This window comes from Anas acuta, chromosome 2 (genome assembly GCF_963932015.1).
Source record: "Anas acuta chromosome 2, bAnaAcu1.1, whole genome shotgun sequence".
In the NCBI taxonomy this organism is placed as follows: Eukaryota; Metazoa; Chordata; class Aves; order Anseriformes; family Anatidae; genus Anas; species Anas acuta.
In genome coordinates, this window is record NC_088980.1 from 100,569,778 (window position 1) to 100,593,260 (window position 23,483).

At 36.0% G+C, this 23,483-nt stretch overlaps 1 protein-coding gene across 4 annotated transcripts in view; it reads right to left on the reverse strand.

The window, feature by feature from the left end:
• CCDC102B (coiled-coil domain containing 102B) overlaps positions 1-23,483 on the reverse strand; it is a 161,309-nt gene that overhangs the window by 61,895 nt on the left and 75,931 nt on the right. Inside the window, exon 6 of one of the 4 annotated variants that reach the window (XM_068671393.1) lies at positions 311-1,579. The exons of the other annotated variants lie outside the window; for them this stretch is intronic. Within the exon in view, the coding sequence (XP_068527494.1) occupies positions 1,571-1,579 (9 nt within the window). The 3' untranslated portion in view covers positions 311-1,570. Of the gene's footprint in view, positions 1-310; positions 1,580-23,483 lie in introns of those variants that run through there. 4 annotated transcript variants of the gene reach the window in all.

The window sequence follows — 23,483 nt, forward strand, 5'->3', positions numbered from 1 at the left end:
TACTTATTTAAAATTTTATTTATTTAAAGTTTTATTTATTTATCATGAATTCACTCTCTGGCAGTTGTTTCTGTGTTGCTGCATGCCCTACTGTTCTAAAACAAATAACTAATTGTTGATATCACTTGCAGTTCAACTTGCAGTTCCCTTCCCTTCCCTTCCCTTCCCTTCCCTTCCCTTCCCTTCCCTTCCCTTCCCTTCCCTTCCCTTCCCTTCCCTTCCCTTCCCTTCCCTTCCCTTCCCTTCCCTTCCCTTCCCTTCCCTTCCCTTCCCTTCCCTTCCCTTCCCTTCCCTTCCCTTCCCTTCCCAAACATCAAAACATAATTGTTTCATTGATTTAGCCTTCATCCAGGCTAGCATGATTGAAACAAACAATTTCTATAAGCTTCTAATCTACGATGAGTGTTTAAACACTACAATTATCACAACGTGTTATTTTAGCTATATGTTAAATTCTGACTCTAGCCTACCATTCTGTCATTTTAAAATATCTCTTGATTTGTTGATGTCTGCTCCATCAAAAGGAGGAGCTACATTTACCTAATTATATTTATCAACTGTTTCATTGCACTGAAGATAGAACAAGGAAATGAGTAAGAGATCCTGAAAAGGAACTGACTGAAGCACTGTTTGTATTTCTACTTACATTACATTCATATCCTCTTCTATTACAGATTTCTTTTCCCAGAAAATAAACAAAAACTTTTTTTTTTTTCCCCACTTGATTGGCATTAACAGGAATAGTTAAAATAGTTATGAGTATTGTCTGCTATTTGACAGGAGATAATACCAACATTGCTTAAAGCAATATTCTAGAGTACATAGAGCAAAGCTTTCTGGTATTTGTGGAAAAAAATGCATATGTATGACCTGGTTCTGGTAGTTCTTCAAGGTAGCAGTCTTTCTAACGACCTTTAAAGAGTCTACATTTAATTGAATGAATAAAATCAGTTGTTGCTTGTTCCTGAAAACTACCATTTAAGGGAAATTAAAATGAATAGACGATTTTAAGGAAAAATTGCAAAGGCATCAATAAAGAGTCAGATAAAGTGTGTAGGACAGAAAAAAAATAGGTTCTTTATCAGTGAGGTGCAGAACTGAGATCAAAAGCACTAAAATACAGCTAGGAAAGGAAACAGTCATGGAGTTCTCTCTGCTTTTCAGTGAAAGGTTACAGGCTTTTTTTCTTGAAATGTTTCAAGTAATCATCAAATTGAAAAGAAACAAACAAACCAAAAAAAAAAAAAAAAAAAAAGAAATTGCTAATCCACAAAATGAAAATACACAAAACAGTTTAATGATTACAGCTTGTGTAAGTACAGGAGCCATGAGAAGCATTTGAAAATAAATAGTTGTATTTGATTGCTTCCCACCTTCCTTTTGGATTGCCAATTGGATAAAACTGCTCTTTTCCTCTTTCAGTTTTGCCCTTCTGAGGACATTTAGCTGAGAAGCTAATTTAAGAAATGCATTATATCCACAAAATTAAACTTCACAATTGTGACTTCTTTGTAGTGCATCTCTTCATTCTTCCCAGCTGATCCTCTCCAGATGAGTCCTTGTGAAGTACTCAAGGACTCTGTAAAAAAGAATAATAATAATAAAATAGTAATACTAACAACTGTTCTGGCCCCGGTTCTAGTTGACTTAGAGTTTGCCTTCACAGAATCACAGAATGGCTGAGGTTTTGAGACTTCTGGAGGTCATTTTGTCCAAGCACCCTGCAGAAGCAGGTGTAGTTACAGCCAGCTACCCAGTACCATGTCCAGATGGCTTTTGAGTATCTCCAAGGAAGGAGACTCCACAACCTTTCTGGACAACCTGTGCCAGTGCTCCATCACCAAGTAAAATCGCCCTAATGCTCTGCCTTCTCCATGTCCTGCATCACCAGGTCCTCCACCCCATTCAGAAGCAGGCCCATGTTCTCCCTAGTTTTCCTTTTGTTACCTACATATTTAGAGAAGCCCTGCTTGTTGCTTTTGATATCCTTTGCAAGATTCAATTTTGTTTGCGCTTTTGCTTTCCTAACCGCATCTTTTCATGGTCAGGCAATGTCACTATATTCCTCCCAAGTTACTTGCCCCTTCTTCCACCTTCTATATATTTCCTTCTTGTGTTTGAATTCAGTTAGAAGCACTTTGTTCTATGCTGTGCTCCTGGCATTTTTGCCTGACTTCCTCTTTGTTTGAATATACCCCTCTTGAGTTTGAAAAAGATGATGAGTATGAAATAGCTTTCTTGGCCCCCTATTGCCTCCAGTGCCTTATCCCATGGGACTCTTCCAAATGGATCTTTGAAGAAGCCAAAGTCTGCTGTCCTGCAATCCAGTTTTTGGACCTTGGTTTTTGTCTTCCCTCTTCTTCGGATACTCGACTCTGCCATCTCTGGGTCACTGCAGTCAAGGTAACATTTGACGTTATATCCACAATAAGCCCTTCCTTGTTGGTGAGTATGAAGTTCAGCAGAGGTCCACCTCTCCTCATTGGCTCCTCTATTCTGGGTTGGGAATTTGTCACTGATACTCCCCAGGAACATCATGGATTGCTGTACCATCACTCCAACTGATGTCAGGGTGGCTCAAGTCCCTTTTGAGAATTGGGTCCTGTGAATCTGAGGCTGCTCCTAACTGTCCATAGAAGACCACATCAATTTGTTCATCTAAGATCGCTAAAGCAAGATCTTAGAGGATCTCATTTTTCAACCATAGCTTTATTGCTCTTGTCCTGATGCTTCTTAGTTCATAAATCCTACACTAACTCTGATACTTTTATCTTCTTTTTTCCCAACCATTCTATCTGCCAGTTTTCAAATTAAGCATCAAGAGTGCCATTCTTCAGTGAGATTAAACTCTGTAAAGATGATGCTTAGGTATATTTATATCTTTGAAAGACTTAAATCAGTTCAGCGATGTCTGTAAAGCACAAATCTCACTGCATCCTTAACTGCGTATTACTGTCAGGAAATATAACACGCTGTACGTGTTTCTCTTGATATTTTCATTCCTTTTGTTTGTTTGTTTGTTTGTTTTGTTACTGAAAACACAAAATAGTTAACATAAAACCTGTTGGAACAATGTAAATACATTTTTAAATGACTACATGAATAAAATGCCCCAATTATATATGTATCAAGAAAACAGACTACAATGCATTATAGGGCACCAAATGAGAACAAAAGGCAACAGAAGAAAGTAAGAAAATGAAACAGTACCTTGCAACACTAAAGAACTGTTACAAAATAGATTTTTTTTCCAATTTTGTTTATTGACAGAAAAGTGTCCCTCAACAAAATTCTCTTTATTTTTAACCATTTCCACAAAATGTGCTTTTGGGAATAAAATTTCTGTTTAGAAATAACTGGTATTTCTTACTCCTTGTTCAGCATGTACCGATTAGTTGTATAAATGTGTATAGGTCTTTAAAGGAGTATCTTTTTCTCACCTCTCACAAAGAAAATAAAATAGTTTTCCTAACTCATAAAGAAGTTAATGTAAAACCTTAATTTATAACCATAGGGGGGAAAAAAAAAGAAAGATATACCATTATACAGGAAGATACTATCAGGAAGATATTATAATCATGAGTTTTGATAATTGATATTTTATTGGAAACAAGGTAATATTACTACATCAACCAACATCTACAGCTGCATATACATATAATTGTACATATAAAAATTAGGCGCTACATATTCTTACGACAAATTGTAAAAATTATTTCGCTTAAGAAAGAACAATAAATCAAAAGACAAAATGAACCCCAAATGCAGTGACCATGCCCTGGCTGAGTTTGTGATCTTGAGGAATATGGAACATCAAGGCACAAGACAAAAAGATGATTTGAGACAGCCAGCATGGCTTCACCAAGGGTAAAAATCATGCCTAACCAATCTGGTGGCCTTCTATGACGATGACAGAGTGACTGCATCAGTTGACAAGGGAAGACTGACCAATGTCATCTACCTGGATTTCTGCAAGGCCTTTGACATGGTACCACATGACATCCTGATCTCCAAATTGGAGAGAGATGGATTTGATGGCTGGACCATTCAGTGGATGAGGAATTGACCTGAAGGCCACCCCCAGAGAATGGTGGTCAATGGCTCTATGTCCAAGTGGGGTCTGGTGACAAGTTCCCATGATGTTCCCAAGATGTCCCTCAGGGGTCCATCTTGAGATCAGAACTATTTAATATCTTTATCAGTGACATAGACAGTGGGATCAAGTGCACCCTCAGCAAGTTTGAAGATGACACTAAGCTGAGTGGTGCAGTTGATACAACAGAAGGAAGGGATGTCATCCAAAGGGACCTGGACAGGCTTGAGAAGTTGACCCATGCGAACCTAATGAAGTTCAACAAGTCCAAGTGCAAGGTGCTGCACTGGGGTCAGGGAAATCCTGGACCTGAGTACATACTGGGAGAAGAACTCATTGAGAGCAGCCCTGCAGAGAAGGCCTCGAGGGTTCTGGCAGATGAAAAGCTTGACATGAGCTAGCAGTATATACCTACAGTCCAGAAGGTCAACTGTGTCCTGGGCTGCATCAGCAGAAACTTGGTCAGCAGGTCAAGGAAGGTGATTGTCCCCCTCTGCTCTGCCCTTGCGAGACCCCACTTGGAGTCCTGCATCCAGGTCCAGGGCCTACAGCAGAAGGCAGATGTGGAACTGTTAGGGCAGTTCCAGAGGATAGTCACAAAGATGATCAGAGGGCTGGAGCACCTATCCTATGAAGAAAGACAGAGAGCTAGGCTTGTTCAGACCGAAGAAGAGAAAGCTCTGTGGTGACCTCATTGCAGATTTTCAGTACTTAAAGAGAACTTCAGAAAAGATGGAGAGCAACTTTTTGCTTTGACAGGACAAGGGGGAATGGTTTTAAACTAAAAGATGGGAGATTTTTATTAGATGTTAGGAGGAAATTCTTCACTCAGACAGTGGCGAGGCACTGGAACAGGTTGCCCAGAGAAGCTGTGGATGCCCCATGCTAGGAGGTGTTCAAAGTCAGGTTAGATGAGGCCCTGGGCAACCCGATCCAGTGGGAGGTGTTCCAACCTCCATGGCAGGGGGTTGGAACCAGATGGTCTTTAAAGTCCCTTCCAACCCAAACCATTCTATGATTTCATTACCCTTGAAATTGGAGAGTTTACTACCAACTCAGTCAGGACAGTATTCGGGATCATCCTTACCCCTGAAGAGCCGTGATATTCCAACGACTCATATACTGAATAGCACATAAAATAATGAGAAAATCTGACAGCACCTCAGATTGCTGCATTAATCTGTATAAATCAGATTGAGTATTAACTTCATGTCAAATATCATCTTGAAACCTGCTAGGCTAGACTACAGCTATATAACAGCTAAGAGATCCAGTGGAAAAGAATATGGATCATATAACAACATAAAAAATAGCAGAGTCAGAAGACAGGAACTTCCATTTTCCTATGAGTCTGAGAATACAAATAATCAGATTGTACTTTTCACCCAAGTACACAGGACAATTTCCTGGCAATGGAACAGAGAAAACAACAAACAGCTTTTGTGGTACATTAAAGACACATTGCCTGCAGTACAGGTTTGTGCACTGAACATACCATAGTTAAGTGCTATCTGAAGAAAACTGTTTTAGCATTTAGTCTTCTTTTATTCCCACTGCCCAATTTTAAACTGAATAGAGGATCTTCATGCTTTTGCTAAATCACTGTTAAACTGCTGCATTAGGGAAAAAAATATAAGTATTAACATGTTAACTTCTCCAAAAATACAAGGAACCTCTCTCTCCTTTCAAATAAGAAGTGTTTAAAGGACAGATATTACTCCATTACTGCAGAATTTATTTATTTATTTATTTTACTTATTATAGTGCATGCACCCCACTTTGAAGAAAACTAGTCTAGATCAACCCACCTGCTCAGAACAGGGTCACAGCAGATGGCTCAATTTCTTGTCCAGTTAGGTTTTAAATTTCTCAGAGGATGGAGACTCCACATTGTGTCTGGGCAACCTGTGCCAATGTTTGACCATCCTCATGGAGAAAAAAATAAAAATAAAAAAATAAAAAAGTGTTTTCTCATTTTTAAATGGAATTGTCTGCATTTCATTTTGTGCACACTGCCTCTTGTCCTTTTAATCAGGACATTTAATTAGAACTTTTAGGATGCTGTGCCTATATTGAGATGTTACACAGATTTTCAAATACGTTGGAGTCTGTGGTAGGTAAAGTTTTGAGCAGTTCTATGTATGCAGCCAACCTACAAGCAAGCCCTTGTTCATCTGTTAAAGCAGAAGTAGAGTTCAGATTAAGACTAAGGAAGATGATGACTGTGCATGCTATGATAAAAAATTCAGTTCTTCCAGTTAAAGAGGGGAAACTAAAGCTTTCAAACAGGCAAGAGTTTGAATTTAGAACAAAACAAAGCATACAACCAAAAACCAACCAACCAACCAGCCAAACAAAAAAACAACTAGAACTACCATCCCATATTCTCCTACTAACACAACTATTGCTATCTTTTCTTTAAGATCTGTTTGCTTGGTTCTGGTCTTTGGGTGTAATTGACCTTCAGAAAGCCAACCACAAGAAATAAAAGCTTTCTAGCAAAAGCTAGAAAGGAAAAAAACATTTATTCCTCAGCACAAGGGAAGTACTTGTTTAGTCCATCTTCGCTTGAATTTTCATAAATTATCTTACTAGGGTCATATTGGTTGGTAAGAAAATGTTTATTCTTACAAATTTATTTGTTATACAAATTTTATTTCTTATACAAAAGAAACATTAAAAGGTGAACAGTAGGAAGAGCTCTTCTTGCCACTGTATCACCAGATCATATGACCATGATTGCAGAGAGAATTTTAATAGGTTTAAAACATAGCTAGTAATTTACCTCTTTCTGCTCCTTCGCATGAATTCAGAAGAGGAAGAATATACAACTTCCATGCACTTCTACAGGGAAGGTGATCCTCAGAATGAAGTGTGATAAAAAGCAAGTCCAACCACTTTTCAGTGATTCTGCAGGACAGCTGTTTTCATAAACTAAGAATATTTTACTCAGGGAAAAAAAAAATAAAATCTTTAAACAGAGATTGGTGGGCAACTTTTGAAGTCAGAATATTTTCAGTAAAAGAAGACAAACAGAACAGAAGGAAGAATGGGCACATTTGTGCATACAGTTTTAAAGGCAAAGATGAATCTCTCCTTCTCATAATGTCTCTTTTGAGCGAAGTATAAATTTAAATATTCATGAGGATCTTAAATCTGTATTTAGAGAGATCGTTAATTATATTTAATTAACAAAGGTGTATCACTTCTACCCAATACTGTTTTCTATATACCAAACTTTAATTTAATTCACTTCCCATTAAAAATTTAAATTCATAACTCCTTCTGTCCCCTTCAAATTAAATCATTCTGCGACATGAACATAAATCAACTTCTTTTAATTACACTAAGAGGACTGTTGAAACTTAGCTAATTACATTTAAAAACATGTATTAACATTTTACCATCATACTATTTTATGAAAGTTGAAAAGAAATTGGAAGTATATACATAGACAGACAAACAGGAAAGCACATATGTTTCTATGTAGAAGACAGAAAATTCTTAAGGAAGAATACTATAAGCAATGGATTAGTCTGATCCTTGTCTAGATCTAGAGTATAAGTCTTGATTCATTTCCAACAAATATAACGTTTTGCAAAACAATATTACTTTTTCATATGCTAGTATGACAATACTGTACTGACAAAATACTGTACTAGTAGTCACCTCTACTTTGACCTACCTGAACTTGTCATGTTTATCTCCCTAAGTCATCCACATGAATTCTCAGTATTTTAACTCCAGTTTCATGCTATTTTACTTCTTTTTTTTTTTGCCCATTAGTTCTGCTGCTTTTTCTTGATTCTCCCTTGTTATTCCTTTTTCAGTTTGCTGTAAGTATGCTGCAGATTTTGGAGTACCCATTAAATAAGAACAGAGGAAAAAAAAAAACAGCAACAAAAACAAAAAACACAACTAACACCCCAAGGACTTTTTCAGAGTTATGATGAGAAATCTGACTACTGCTGGGGAAAAAAAAATAAAAAAATGCATTAATAGATTTCCCAGTACATAGGCATTCCTAGTACATAGGCATAAACGCACTGTATAATGGCTGATCCATACTTGAAGATTACTTGAAAGAGAACTGGATTTAAGATAGATAGATAGATAACAACTGTGAAATATTTACAGAAAGTGTAAATTTTTGAAGGTCACAAAGTGATGATTCTCTTGTTTCAGACATTGACTAAGAAAGAATAGTCCTTTCAGCAGAAAGATTACCAAACTATCTAGCTATCACTGCTATCTCATGCTTTTCCACCAATCCTGTGCATGGTTTGTTGTGTCCCTAGGGGGGAGTGTTGCATATGTATGATGAGGAAATAGGTTATCTCTCTTATGGTAAAATTAGCATTTAGATAGAAATGATAAAATCAGGGTAGGTAGGAAAATGACAACAGGGCTTATTTTATATCTTTGGTATGTAAAGTTAGGGCATGAAACCAACTTTTAAAAGAGGGAAAAGACTTAGGAACAAAAGCTAATGTAACGTGTCAAATTGGTGCTTGGTAACATTAGAATACAGTGCACTCATTACACTCTAGTAAGAGAAAACAGCAAAAAATCATTTTCCTGAACAACTTAGAACATAAATAAAATTAAATTTGACTGAAATGTGAAGACATTTGGCTATCAGCTGCAAAGAAAAATTATTATTTACTGCTGTACTATATTTTCTTAGTATTGAAAATCCAACACACATCAGTAATTAGATAAAATAAGTGCTTCATAATTCCTATCTCAATCATTTATTACTGTGATTTTCAGTTTGTTTAGTTTCCAAATGGTCAACAATATGTCAGAATGACATTTTTAATGAGTGAACTGAATGAAATTTTTTGAGCCTCTAATTTGAGTTAACAAGTCATTTCTAGACTTTGCACACTCATAGGTTATCCGATATGTTTATGTTGCATGCATGTCTTCTTGGAAAACAAATTTTCAGAGACACATCTACTTTTGGATGAAATGAACTGCATCCTAAAATAGCCCATTCTGCAAAATTAAGTGAAATGAGTTTCATTATTTGTATCCGAAGTTACATTTGAAGCCTAAGCTTCAGTCATGCAGGCAGAGAATTTGCAGGCAGGCAGAAGGAGAAAATGACTATTTCTGTTCAGTTACAAGTAACTGAGAAATACTGTTATTATGGTGTAACATCGTAAATGGCTTTACCAAATACTCTTTTCAGCTAACTGCTCCATTACTGGCCTATATTCAGAAGACCAAGGCTGTACAACCCCGTGTGTTTTCTTAACTAAGGTATAAAACCATTGTCTCCATCAGAGAGTAAACCCTTATAATTAATTTTCAGTTACCTCTATAAACCAGAATTATACTGCTATTTCATATTACCAGTGCTTAATTCTTCTCCCCCCTCCCCCCTTTTTTACTGTCAATTTTTTTTTATTTACTTTTTTTTACTGTCAAAATTCTTCTTGGATTTAGGAGGACTTCACCGAGTCCAAAGGGATTTAAATGGGGCCACTCCTGTGGCTCATCTCTCTAAGTGGACTGTGCACTTAGTCACATGGTCTGAACTTTTGGGTAGACCTGTGCGGTGTCAAGAGTTGGACTTGATGATCCTTAAGGGTCCCTTCCAACTCAGGATATTCTATGATTCTATGATCTCAATTCTAAACTGTTCTCTAATTATTGTTATTATTTTCTCTGAACAGTCAATTCAAAATTTATCAGTCCAGTATACCTTCAGTATAAGGAAAACAATGCCAATTAGATGGAACTAAGTTGTTCTAAGCCATTTATTAAATGACAATTTTCTTAGTGACAACTAACTGTAACTCTAATTCCTTTTTTTTTTTTTTTTTTTTTAATGTATTCCATAGCTCTTTGAAGACCCCGAGAAATCAGGTAATCTCTGGGAGAAATACTAAAACAATCTATTTCTTGAAACGGTTCTGCTGATGCATTTTTACACCACAGCACGCTGCTGTAATCTCCCTCATTTTCCTCAGGATCCCTGTGCATGTTACCACAACTGCTATGGCCTGACACTGCTCTCAGTAAGACTTCAGCCACAAACAGTATGGTCAGTAGAAGTGAAATATCTTGTTTGTGATCCTCCTGAGAGCTGTGCAGTCTGTCTTGACTTTATTTCTGGAATTGATCTGCTAGACCTGTTTAAATAGTGTCAGAGTGGTTAATTGTGGCTTCAGTACTACCACACAAACAGTGGTACCTCCCTGCCTTCAAGCATGCCACCAGGGTGATTTTAAATTAAAGACCTGCTATTAAATATTTTGTGTATACAGACAATAGTATCAGTCTTCATGAGAATATCCGCTTGACTCCATGATATATCAGCCCTAGAATTCACACTCTATCTGCTAAGACTAGGAGCCCACACCTAAAATGCATTATTTTATAAGCTATTGGTCACATCTGGTCACATTACATCAGCAGAAAACATTTTTTAGCATCTGTGATACTTCTATCTATAGGTGAAAATGCAATGGATATCTTCTCCATCAAATTTACTCTCCCTGAATTACAATGCTGCCAGACTTTGATGCAGAGAGAAAGGGAGTGGGGGGTGGGGAGAAGACCTTAAAGAAATAGAATAAAGTCCCCAAACCTTCACTACACTCCAGCTTCTTGTGAGTTCATAAATCTTTACTTTTTCCTGATGGTCTCTATTATTTGTCACTTTCTGGGATGTTTTCCACAAGACATCATTTACTTTACACCAACTGACAACAGATGTATTATCTCAAAGAGTTGACAAAATTGCTCTAAAGTTAATTGTCTACTTCACAGAAGAACATACACTACTGAATCATTAAAGTAGACTCCTTAGAGCAAGAATCTGCAGTAGTGACTACTTAAGCTTTCAGTGTTCTTTGGTTGATTCCTACATGTTGTGTGTTCTTTCCTCACAAACCAAGAGAAATAAGGGCATTTAAAGGGCTTGTATGCTACAGTAAATAACTGTCTGTTCAGTGAGGTGTGCAACTGCTTTATGCAAGTAATTACAAATGGTCAGAAGCTGGAGTGTGTGTAGCATGCTATGGTGGTTTTACCCTGCTGGGCAACAAAACTCCACCATAGCCACTCTCTCAATCCCACTCATAAAAGGAAGAGCAGGAGAAAATGTGATTGAAAGGGCTCAAAGGCTGAGATAAAGACAGGGAGATCTCTCATCAATTACCATTATGGACTAAACAGATTCAGCATAGGGAGATTTATATAATTTATTGCTTATCACTAGCAGACTAGAACAGTGAGTAACTAGAAATAAACTAAACCCAACTTTCATGTCCATATACCCTCTTCTACATCATCCCCCCAAGCGGTGCAGGGGAACAGGGAACGGAGGCTGCAATCAGTCCCTAACACTTCATCTCTGCCTCTCCTTCTTGGTCACTCTCTGCCCCTGCTCCACATGGGGTTACTCCCATGGGATGCTGCCCTTCCCAAGCTGATCCTACATGAACTTTCCACAGACTGCTCCTCTGTAGGATGCATGGGCTGCAGGGGGACGGCCTGCTCCACCAGGGGCCTCTCCACAGGCTGAAGGGGAACTTCTGCTCTGTGCCTGGAGCACCTCCTGCCCTCCTTCTGCACTGACCTTGGGGTCTGCAGGGCTGTCTCTCCCAGCTGCTGTTGTGCAGCAGTGTTTTTTTTTGTTGTTGTTGTTTTCCCTCTTTCTTAAATCTGCTCTTCCAGAGGCCCCACTGGCATCACTCACTGGCTCAGCTCTGACCAGCAGTGGGTCCCTTTGGAGCCAGCTCTGATCTGCCACAGGGTATCTGCTGGGCTCTACTCACAGGGGCCACCCCTGCAGCCTCCCCAGTACCAAATCTTTGCCAATCCTTAAACCCAATGCACCCCTCACCTCTGTGAAATGTTTATTAAGAATTATCATTAAAATATACTCTTACATCAGTATCATCACAATCTTCACAAAAGTAACTTATGTTAAAAAAAAAAAAAAAAAAAAAAAAAACTATACCAAAGCAAATATCATCACAACACTGATAAAGCGGACAACTGAGACACATTCTATCCCTTATCCCTTCACCACATTACTACAACACATGTTCTTCACAATCATTATTTCATTGTACATTTTTCACAACTATTATATTCTTACAAAATGTCCAGTCCATATTTTGTCCATTAGTTCTCTCAGTTACCATCCTTACCTGAAATTCCTTGTGCCCTACATTGGTTGTCAAAAACGACTGTGGTAGTTTTACCTTGCTGCGCAGCTGAATTCCACCACAGTCACTCTCTTAGTCCCCCTCCTCAGAGAAAAAGGGGGAGAAAATATGAAAGGCTGAAGGGTTAAGATAAGGACAGGGAGATCACTCACCTTTCTTTTTTACTGGTTGTTGCAACAACTAATGTAGAATTTAGTTATAACAGTTTTCCATTATCCTCCCCCCCTTATTTATATATATATATATATATATATTTTTTTTTTTTTTTTGGGGGGGGGGAGTGGGGAGTGGGGGAGTGTTGTTACAAATTCAGAATATACAGAAATCTGAATAAAGCAACCCAATTCAAGTTTACTTTATTTCATTAGCTTCTCTAATGCTTTATAACTTACATAAATAGGGATCTGATTTTCAGGATATTTCCTACTTCATTGAACACTAATATTTTAAGACCAGGGTTTTTATTACTTTATTTCCATAAATGACTGCCTAATACCCAAAGAGGCCATAGAAAAAGTATGCAAGCTAATACAGATAGTGGCAGTCTACAGGCACTTCTCTTTTATTGCCTTAAAACACATATTAAATGGATTGTCCTATACTAATATTCTGAGACCACCCTCTGTGGACAAAATTAACTGTGCATCCCTTGAATACTGTTTCACCTACTTGCTTTTGTACTTTTAAAATATTTTTTTCAAAACCCATTTTTAGTTAAATAAATGGTCAATCTATCTAGTTAATCTCAAACACATTCATTTGGTCTGTTTTGATCTCTATGATACATCATTGTTTATCGATGGAATACATATGTATACTCTAGCAAACAATAAACTTAATTTTGCTGTCCAAAACTAACGGAGAGCAAAATTAACTGTTTTTCTGCTAACATGAATATGTAGCCCCCACATTGACTTTATACACACTGGAGTAATCAGTAACAAATTCTTATAATAATAATAAAGATTAATCAAAACTGCTATTCTTCTACTTAGACTGTAAACTTCCTGATTGCAGATGGCTAAGGAGAGCTGTGGAAAATTAAAACACACAGTCTCTAAAGACCAGAGGTGAGAGAGGGGAACTTAAATATCCAAGCAACTTGTTGGAGGTAAAGTGAGAGAGAGAAGAAGTAATATAACAATAGTGACTGTAGCTTTAATTATCAGATGTCAAGGACATTTGAAAGCGGAGAGGGGGAAAAAAAAAAAAAGAAAAAAAAAAGTAGAGAATGAAATTGTATTTCAAAGTCCTGTGTATGTCCAGATAACAAGCAATAAAACAGTCTCATGGGATAGGAAATGTTGCCTGAAGAATCACAGATATTTTGTGGAAGACAGAGGAGGAAGGAGATTGTCACAAAATCAGGGCAACAAGGATGACTACATCATAAGGTTCTGCTTTTGTTAAGGGATAATAAGGTCTGCAGCTATTACATCTTCTTTTATCACACTAAGAAAAGCTTGAACAGACATCCTCTCTCTCATTATTTGTAAGGTGGGAGGGATAACAAATGAATAGGCAGTAACACCTCATCCTCAATCCTTGAATCTTTTGATACCAACTTCTCTCAAACTCATATAATCCACAAGACACCATGGTTTATCTTTTCAGATAAACTAAAGTAGCTATTGGCCACATAAGTTCTCATAACCATTTTCTCTCCTTCCAGTTGGCTACTTAGTGTACATAAACTCACCAAATTGCACAAAATCATTTTGCTTTAATTTTCTAAGGTACCACTTAAAATATTTCATAGTACATTAGAAAACTTAAACATAATGTACATGGAAGGTCAAATCATACAGAAATTACTAGCTATCAAATTAGTTAATACAGTAGATATTTTTAGGATTGCGGTGAAGAAAGCACAGAAATATTTGAATTCCTGCTATAAATTTTCATCAGTTTATGAAATCTTTTAGTGCATCTAGAGATTCCCCAGCAGTCTCAAATTATATGGCCTACCTCTGAGGTGCTATTAGGATTAGAAAAACTTACTGAATAAGCTTTGCAAGACATGTAGAATCAATCATTTTTACTATTATAACCAAGACAAATTCCCATTAGAAACTATACTACACTTACAAGCATCTATTTTAAATTTTTATATACTTGGTGTGCACAATATAGCAGTACTATGTCTCAAATTACTTTTGTAAATCTAATTGATTTAATAAATTCACACTTAAATTGCTATTCAATTACTTACTCTTCTCTTCAGCAATTTTACAATCTTGAGCATATAGCAGAACAAGAATATAATTAAAGAGCTTATTCATTAAAGAAACATTTCTCTGCTGGTAGGTCACCTGTTTTTTTCCTCACTATATTAAAGTTTTACCACTTTTCTGTAAAAATATTATGGAAAACTGGAAAATGATAAGTATCTGGTAATACACAGAAGGGAACTAGTTTTATACATATTTTCCAAGCTCTTCTTTTTGTTTTTATTTTTTTTTCATAATTTCAAAGGTTGAAACATTTAATTTGGAAAAGAACTCCAAGAGCATCTAGTTCAATCCTTAACCTAGCACTGCCAAATCCACCATTAACATGTCACTAAGCTCTACATCTACTTTTTTTATTTTTTAAGACCTCCAGGGATGGTGATTCAACTATGTCCCTGGGAAGGCTGCTTCAATATTTCACAACCCTTTGAGTGAAGAAGTTTATTCTAATATCCAACATAAACCTCCCCTGGAACAACTTAAGGCTGTTTCCTCTTGTCTTATCACTTGTTGCTTGGGAAGAGAGACCAACCCCCACCTTGCTATAGCCTCCTTTAAGGTAATTGTAGAGATCTCCTGTCTTCAAGGTAATTGTAATAAGATCTCCTCTGAGCCTCCTTTTCTCCAGGCTAAACAATACCAGCTCTCCTCATAAGACTTGTTTTCTAGACCTTTCACTAGCATCACTGCCTTTCTTTGGACACAATCCAAACTTAGGAAGCACCTTGATATCCTTCTTGTAGTGAGAAGCCTACTCAAAAAATGCAGTTTTAAAAGGGCATCATCTTTCATATAATTACTTATATAAATGATATATAACTAAAATCCAGCTGCGAAGTTCATCTATATTTAGAGCTACTCACAGATACTCACATGACACTTGTATGTGTCATACAAGTGAAATATCTTGAAGACCAAAGAAAACCATGGACCAACCACACAGCAGTGATTGGAACACAGTGAAGAATATTAATATTTTAAGTGTGTGTAGATACTGGATATTACTATTTTAAATTTCTCTCAGGTACTATGGACCCATATTCTGTAAAGGCCCTATAAGCAATATTTTTTCCTCATAATAAAGAAATGAAGTAGGAAAATATCATCCATTTTGATTGATGAGAAATCTGAAGCAGGGAACTACTACCTGCCTTCTTCAAGCCTGCACGAAACTGAATGTAAAACACAGAACTATTAATCACAAGGACAGTGCTTTGATCATGACCACCACATCTTTTTTTTTTTTCAAGAAACTTTTTCAGCTTAAAGGTGCCATAAATCTTGTGATAAAGTAAGATAAAGTGAGATGTTACTCTTCCAAGCAGAGCCAGACTGTAGTTCCCTGCAAGCAAATTAATCCACAGTTTACTAGCTCTGCAATTCCAACTTCCTTTTTAGCACTGCTTAGAGTTTTTGTGAATAATCTCTTCTACCTAAAGTAAATGCAGAGAGGGAAATATTGACACTGCTTCTGCCTACAAACTAAGCAAACTGTTCCAAAGAATGGCTTGGCCATGTTAGTAGGTGCTGTAATAAGTAATTCAGCTTTCCTTCCACATTGCATTTTTCAATAAAAGTTTTTTATTATGTGTTCTGCTCATAGAAATGTTCATACACAGATAAGGACTTGATATTGTTTTCTGCATGTGTCATATTTTAATTTTTATGGTGCTAAATGGAATTTTTATGGTGCTAAAAAAAATAAATTACTTAGATCTAGAAGAACAAAACAAAACAGAACAGAACAAAAGCAAAACAAATCTAGTAAACAAAAACACATACAGATGAATACAGAGAAGATGACTTTCTCTCTTAATACATGAAAGTAACACATTTATTGATTTCAATATAACCTGAATTGGAGCATTCACTCTTTTAAGTACTCCAAAAGAAAATAAACTCTGAAATAAGAGTTCTAAAAATTAACTAGAACTGTATTCCCTACTATTTTACTATTGAGCATGGTCAACTAAACAAAATATCAAAATGCTTTCTTATAACTCTCTGAAGAGATTTTAATTCTCTGAGTTATCTAATTTGCATGCATCATAATTTGTTTAAGCTAGCATTCCCTCCTAATATAAAACTATAAAGCAAATTTAACTTTTGGCTAAATAAACCTGCTTAGAATTATTAAGAAATTTTTCAGTTTTGAATCACTTCACAAACAGTACAGGTACTTATAAGAAGTCAGTATTTTAGACCACTAACAGAATTAACGCTACAGTTTTTAAAAAAGGATTTTCAAAAAAATTAGTGTTTGAATCATACCTGACTTCTGCCCAAAGCTTTTATACAATAAATCTACTTTGGAAAGTGAAGGGTTTTCAGTTTTCATATGTTACTATGAGGGAAAGCTTTACTATCTTCAATGTTATCGGTTACCCTGACATTTTGATGTACCAGCATTTTTTTTCCTCAGACCAAAGTTAAATTTTTGTACAATCTTATCTGACTGTTAGATAAATCTTACAAAAGGATTACTGAGGCAATGAGGGATGATACTTCTTCTCTACAGAATTTGAATTGGATTATACACATGCATCACCTCTATGCTGCATGGAAATCTGGAGTATAGATTTTAATTGGATACCACTGCATTATCTGCAGGTGGCATACCGCTATTGGTAGGTGGTGCTTTTTTTTTCTCCCAGAAGTCACTCTACTTGATTAGCATTATATTATTCCCTATGAACTCATATATTCATAATTTTCTAAACAAAACAGATATAAACAGAGAAATATGCTGGCTCTTCTCTATCTAGTCTTTCATATAGAAAATTCCAAAAGCTTTTTTATTTGGTTTAGTTTTTATTTATTTAGTGGGTTCTGTCCTTGTTGACTGATCTAAGAAAGCTCATTCTATAAAGAAGAGAACGTGAGGTCACATACACACACGTATGTATTTTCCTGCACCCTACTCACCACAAAACCTTTGTCAAACAAAAAATGAGTAGGACTAATTGTTAAGGAGGAAGATCTTATAAAGATTTACAAAATATCAGTGTCATTTTCACCCCTAACATCCTTCACTCTCTCTCCTACCTTCATGAACAACAAAAAGATTATCTAAGTATTACAAATAAGACAAATTCCTGTTGTGAGTAAGGCAAAAATGGAGGGAATTATAAAACTGTAAAATACCAACTCATATTTTTTCTTCCTAAAACAAGGAACTGAGAGCTTTCATACAGAGGATTGTGGTTCCTTATCAGAGAGAGTCATTTAGCTAGGACTCAAACTGCTAAGTCATTTTAGGTCAAAGCAAAACGTTTTAATCATCACTCAACAAACTGATTAGCAGTCATCAGTGATTGAGAAACTCAGTGATCTTTTCGCTTGAAACACTATTTAGTAATTGCACTCCCTCTCATTTTACAAATCTCATCAATCATGAGAACCATGACAAAATTTCACTTTCATTTCTTCTCACATAAGAAGCATTACAGCGTTATATTCTGTTGAGTTTCTTCCAGATAACTCTTACCACATACAAACATATATGCACCAATAGAAAAAGTGGGCTATAAACATTAGCATTTCTCTAGCCAGAGCCTGAACACCCAATAATCCACACTTCAAGCATTTCTTTTTTACCTCCTGTTTATCCTAATGAAGAATTGATAACCAAATCCAAGCAAAAATGCTCACTGTTACTCTTTAGACATGTCAAGCAGAAAGCACAACCCTTCTGAAGTTGATTGCTGCTGAAGTTCCCAGTTGTGTCAGCAACATCTCGTACTTGATTGTTTCCATGGTAACCAACAAACTAAAGGAACTGCTGATATTCTGCTGCTATCTGTTGCCAACAGAACCTTAGTTCATTACATTTGTTTCTTTATTCTAGCCACATCTAAAACCTAATTGTCTGAGGTTAAAAAGAACTTTTGGCATTGCTAAGAGATGTTTTCTGCATCTGATTCTTCATATAATCTACATCCAAGAGTGGACAATAGAGAACAGAGCACTACCAAGTATTGTACTGGAATCAAACGACATTTTCTTCCTTCAAAAGTTAAGAGGTATTTGGAACAAGGGGTTCCTGCTCCCATGCCCCCCCCCCCCCCCCCCCAGACTCTATATGTATAGCCAAATAAGTGCTATGGATATAATCCTCATATAATCCACTTACACAGAGCACCTTCAAATCCACATACCATCCATCACATATTCAAGGTCCAAAGTAATAGTTATAACAATTACCTTTTATTTTATTTTTTTTTACACAGCTATATTAGATACCAAATGAGTTTCTATGAATAGTAGAATTAGTCCAGTATCTTATGAGCTAATTTTTCTTTAACTTCTCTTATCTTCCACAAGGCACATACTGGATAACACACAGCACATACTCTGACTAATCAAGAATTTATGTGTTGTGCTGACTGGTCAGCTGCTACCACAGATAACACATACCAGTCAAATTTTGCCTTTTTCATTTAGCCACCCTTACTAAGGAGCTGTAACCAAAAATAATTTGTGTCTTTTTCCTCTATCAAGCAAGACAATTTTCCCAAAGCCCATAGGAACTCAGTTATTGTGAAGCACTTATCATTTGATTTAATCATTTGACTGTTATTGATCAACAGGTTAAAAAGTTATTGAAAGGAATGTATAGATATGTTTAGCCTTATTGTCATTATTTAGCAAAACAAACTAGAGAGAAACAAAACACTATGGTGACAAATGAATGTGCAGTTACTAAATTACAAATCTCAGCAGAATGTTCAGATGATGCAAATGTACCAAGCCTAGGGAGCAATTTGTACATCTAGGATAGACTGGGACAAATGGTGGAGGTGAAACTAGATCAGCAGAGAACCATTTATCTTCTTGAACGGGCCATGTTTGTTAATCAGCAATAGCTCTGCTGCTATTTAGTAATAACCAAAAAGGTTGTTGCTGACCAAACTGACTGAGCCACCTGTTAGCAGGGCAGTGTTTTTCAGGCTCTCACAACACTAGCAGCATTATTTTTCACTTTTCTAACCGTTCAACAGTTTGAATGGTTACATTCAAATAATAACACCTGAAAATAGAAGTCTCCGAATTTCTAGAGTTAAATCCCAAAGTAGATGATGCCACTGTCTTCTCTGCTTTTCTTTTTATATTATTTACAGGTTAATATTATTACCCTGTTTTGTGATTTTAATGACTGTACTTAGCTGTAGAATATTTTTCAATACGAATATATCCTTGATGTTCACTGAACATTAAATTAATTTCCATCTTTCAGGTTTTACATTTTATATGAAACAAGAAAAGGATTAGAAAATGAATAAGTTTTAAGAGTTCATTTGTTGATATTAATCCAAAAGGTCACTTAATTTTTCAGTTTCGTTTCCTCCTGTTTAAAATGTAATCTTTGTCACTTTATCAAAAGTTTTGATATTCTCAGTTTTATCAATATACAGAATCCCAGTGAATTCAGTATAGATCTTTTAAATTAAAACACAGTTTTGTAGACTAATCATTTTGTAATCATTTGTAGCCTATATGTTTATAACTCACTGAGTATTTAAATTATTTTTTTATTTTTTATTTTTTATTTTTTATTTTTTATTTTTTTTTAATCTAAGTTATGTAAAATAGGAAAATCAGTTAAGAATCCAAATTAGGGGAAAAAAGTCTATTTAAGAGAACCCCTTTCATTGGAAGTATAGGAGAAATCAGTGGAAGCTAGCTAAATAAAGACATAATAGAAAAACATAATAGACAAACCTACTCTATTTAGTTAGAGAAGGACTCCTTGAAAAATCTCATTATGAGGTTGTTACAAGGTTAAGCAAAAAAAAATAAATAAATAATGATAATCATAACTTATGTGGAAACTCTCAAGCCAGAAGTCCTCTGTTGAAATAAACTACGCTGAAATACAGCTAAATGTAAAAGTTCTGTGATGATAACCAAGTATGATTAAAGTTCTTAAAATGCAAATTATTATTTTCCTGATTTCTTCCTTACCTAAAAGAACATACAGATACAGATGGCAGTTACCCATAGCAAAATATCCTCTGATCTTTTACCCTATTTTTCACAACTTGGGAGAAAAACAAACAAACAAATCAACAACAACAACAAAAACACAGATCAAAAAATTTCCACATCATGAAAGGGAATATAGCAGTATCTGAAATTACACTATCAGAAGTTTAATATTTTAAAAATCACTACCTTATAGAGACCAGCTGAGTTTATTGAAGTTGCTTATTGTATAAAAGTAAAACATCAGTAAAGTAAGCCACAAATCTTTGTTGTTGTTGTTTGTTGTTTGTTTTTTTATTTTATTCCTGTTGCATTCATAGACATCTCTGATTTACAATTTCTTAACTTTGAATGATTTCTCAGCCTCAGTTGCCAGATATTGTAAATCAAAACTAGCTCCCCTTAAGCACAGAGGACTAAACATGATCTCAAAGATACTCTTTATCGGTGTGGATCTTGTTTTATATTCTTATTCAGGTTTCATATAGATATAGGAAAATTCGTAATTATTTAACACTGATTATCTAATCTACTAAATTTTGGCTATTTTTACTGCTTAAGATCAATTTCTGAACATAAATTAAATATTTTATCTTCTGATTATATCCCTTAGGCCCTCTGCATTCATATACATATTTTGGGAAGAGTTCATTTAAGTTTGCAGTTGATTTTATGAGATAAATATATTCAACCACCAGAATTTGAGTCATAATGAAAGATGAAGTTGTGCTGAATGAATGATGTGCTTGAAATAGAGCAAACAGTGTCTGTTGATCCTTTAGGCCATTCATTAGCTTTACAGAAAGAAATGCAAGCAGAATTTAAATATTGTTAAATCTTAATCCGGCATTTCTTTTCTGAGTGATCACCTCATTAATTACTGCCAAGGAATGACATTCAACATGCATCACCTTTAAAGAGTAATTTCCTCCATAAGATCATTGTGCCTAGGAGATAGAGGACATGTACTATTACGTAACTTGGAAAAGGGTTCTCCTCATACTTCACAGATCTGAACTCATGAGGCTCCATGAACAAAAGAAATAATCTCTTCTCTATTTTTCTTGGTTGACCTATGTTCTCTACTTCCATTTTAACATTTATTTTGTGTTTTTCAAAGGAATTCTTAACATGCAAAGGATTTGCAACTACTTCAAAATATGGACAAAACATCAGAAACTGCATTTTTAAACAGTATGGGAAAGGACTACAGCACTTTATAGACCATTTACAGAGTATAAATTATCCACACTCTTTGTCACCCACTTGAAAATTTATGAACTTGTAAACAAGTCTATGAGAAGTTCTCATCAAACAAGCTATTGATTCTTATTGTTGAATGCAAATAGAATTCATTGGACATGTAATCAAATTCAACTTAATGGCATTCTGACACTAAATGCAGAGAAAGTGTTTTCAAGTATTTGCAGCCTCAATAATTTTAATCAACTGGATAAACACACAGAAAAATAGGGTTTGCTGTATTGAATAAATAATAAATGAAACTTTGAGAATGAAAGTTTCCAAAGTATAAGACATACAATTACCTTATTAAACTTATTATATTTTATACCGAGTTTTAGTATTTTGTTTCATGAATATTCTGTGTACCCTTACCTATGATGATGAGGTAATTCTGTAAAGCTGTATGAAGACAGTTGTAATGGCTTCCAAAGTCCACCTTTGTTTAGAGGATACAAGACCTCAGAATTCCAGAACTGTATTTAAACTCTTGTACCAAGATAAATGGTACCTCTGAGAAACAATCCAGAAACCAAAGACCAGAAGATCCTTTTAAAACAGCTAACACAAAACACATAGGTAAGTCTCAGCCCTGTAAGCATGACTACTTCTACCCAAGAAAACTAATACACAGAAAGAAAAAAAACACTGTGCTCTTCTGTTTTTCAATGAGATTAAAACTTTTTAAAACTAGCACTGATGGTGCTACGTTAACTTGACCTTTCAAAATGTAATTCTGCCGAAACTGTAAAACTGTACACCATTTGATGTGATTGCTATAGAGGGCATTACACTTCAAAAGTGCAATACTCTTCTTTTTGTTTCAGTTAAAATATTGTATATGCAGTAAAAAATAGTGCAGTTCTATTATGCAAAGTTGATGCCATGTAGATATTTACAGCAAATACTATTGTGACTTCCCACTTAATGACTCTTGTTGAGGATGATTGTTGCTTTCATACTTGCTCAGGAGAAAGGAAAAAGATGATAAATTTTAGAGTACTGTTAAAAAGGGGGCTGGGGGAGGGGGGAACGACACGACACGGGACCGCAAGTAAATTTATTGATGTAATTTATGTGCATCAGTATACATCAAGATCTTATATACTTATCTATTGTCAATTTGGCTAACATTGTAAATAAGAACCTCATATTATCATACAGTTTACTGCTCTAAAGGCACTGAAACTTTTCTTCAAACTATAATTAATTACCTCCAGTAATGATTTCTTTCAACTCCCAGAGGCAGTTTCAACATCAATAGTAGCTGTGTCAAAAAAAGACTAACAAAAGTGATTGTATATTGTTAAATTCTCTGCAGGAGGATCTGGATAGGCTGCACCGATGGGCTGAGGTCAACTGCATGAAGTTCAACAAGGCCAAGTGCCGGGTCCTGCACCTGGGGCGCAATAACCCCAAGCAGAGCTACAGGCTGGGAGATGAGTGGTTGGAGAGCTGCCAGGCAGAGAAGGACCTGGGAGTGATGGTGGACAGTCGGCTGAATATGAGCCAGCAGTGTGCTCAGGTGGCCAAGAAGGCCAACAGCATCCTGGCTTGCATAAGAAACAGTGTGACCAGCAGGGCTAGGGAGGTGATCGTCCCCCTGTACTCGGCTCTGGTGAGGCCGCACCTCGAGTACTGTGTTCAGTTTTGGGCCCCTCGCCACAAGAAGGACATCGAGGTGCTTGAGCGGGTCCAGAGAAGGGCGACGAAGCTGGTGAGGGGCCTGGAGAACAAGTCCTA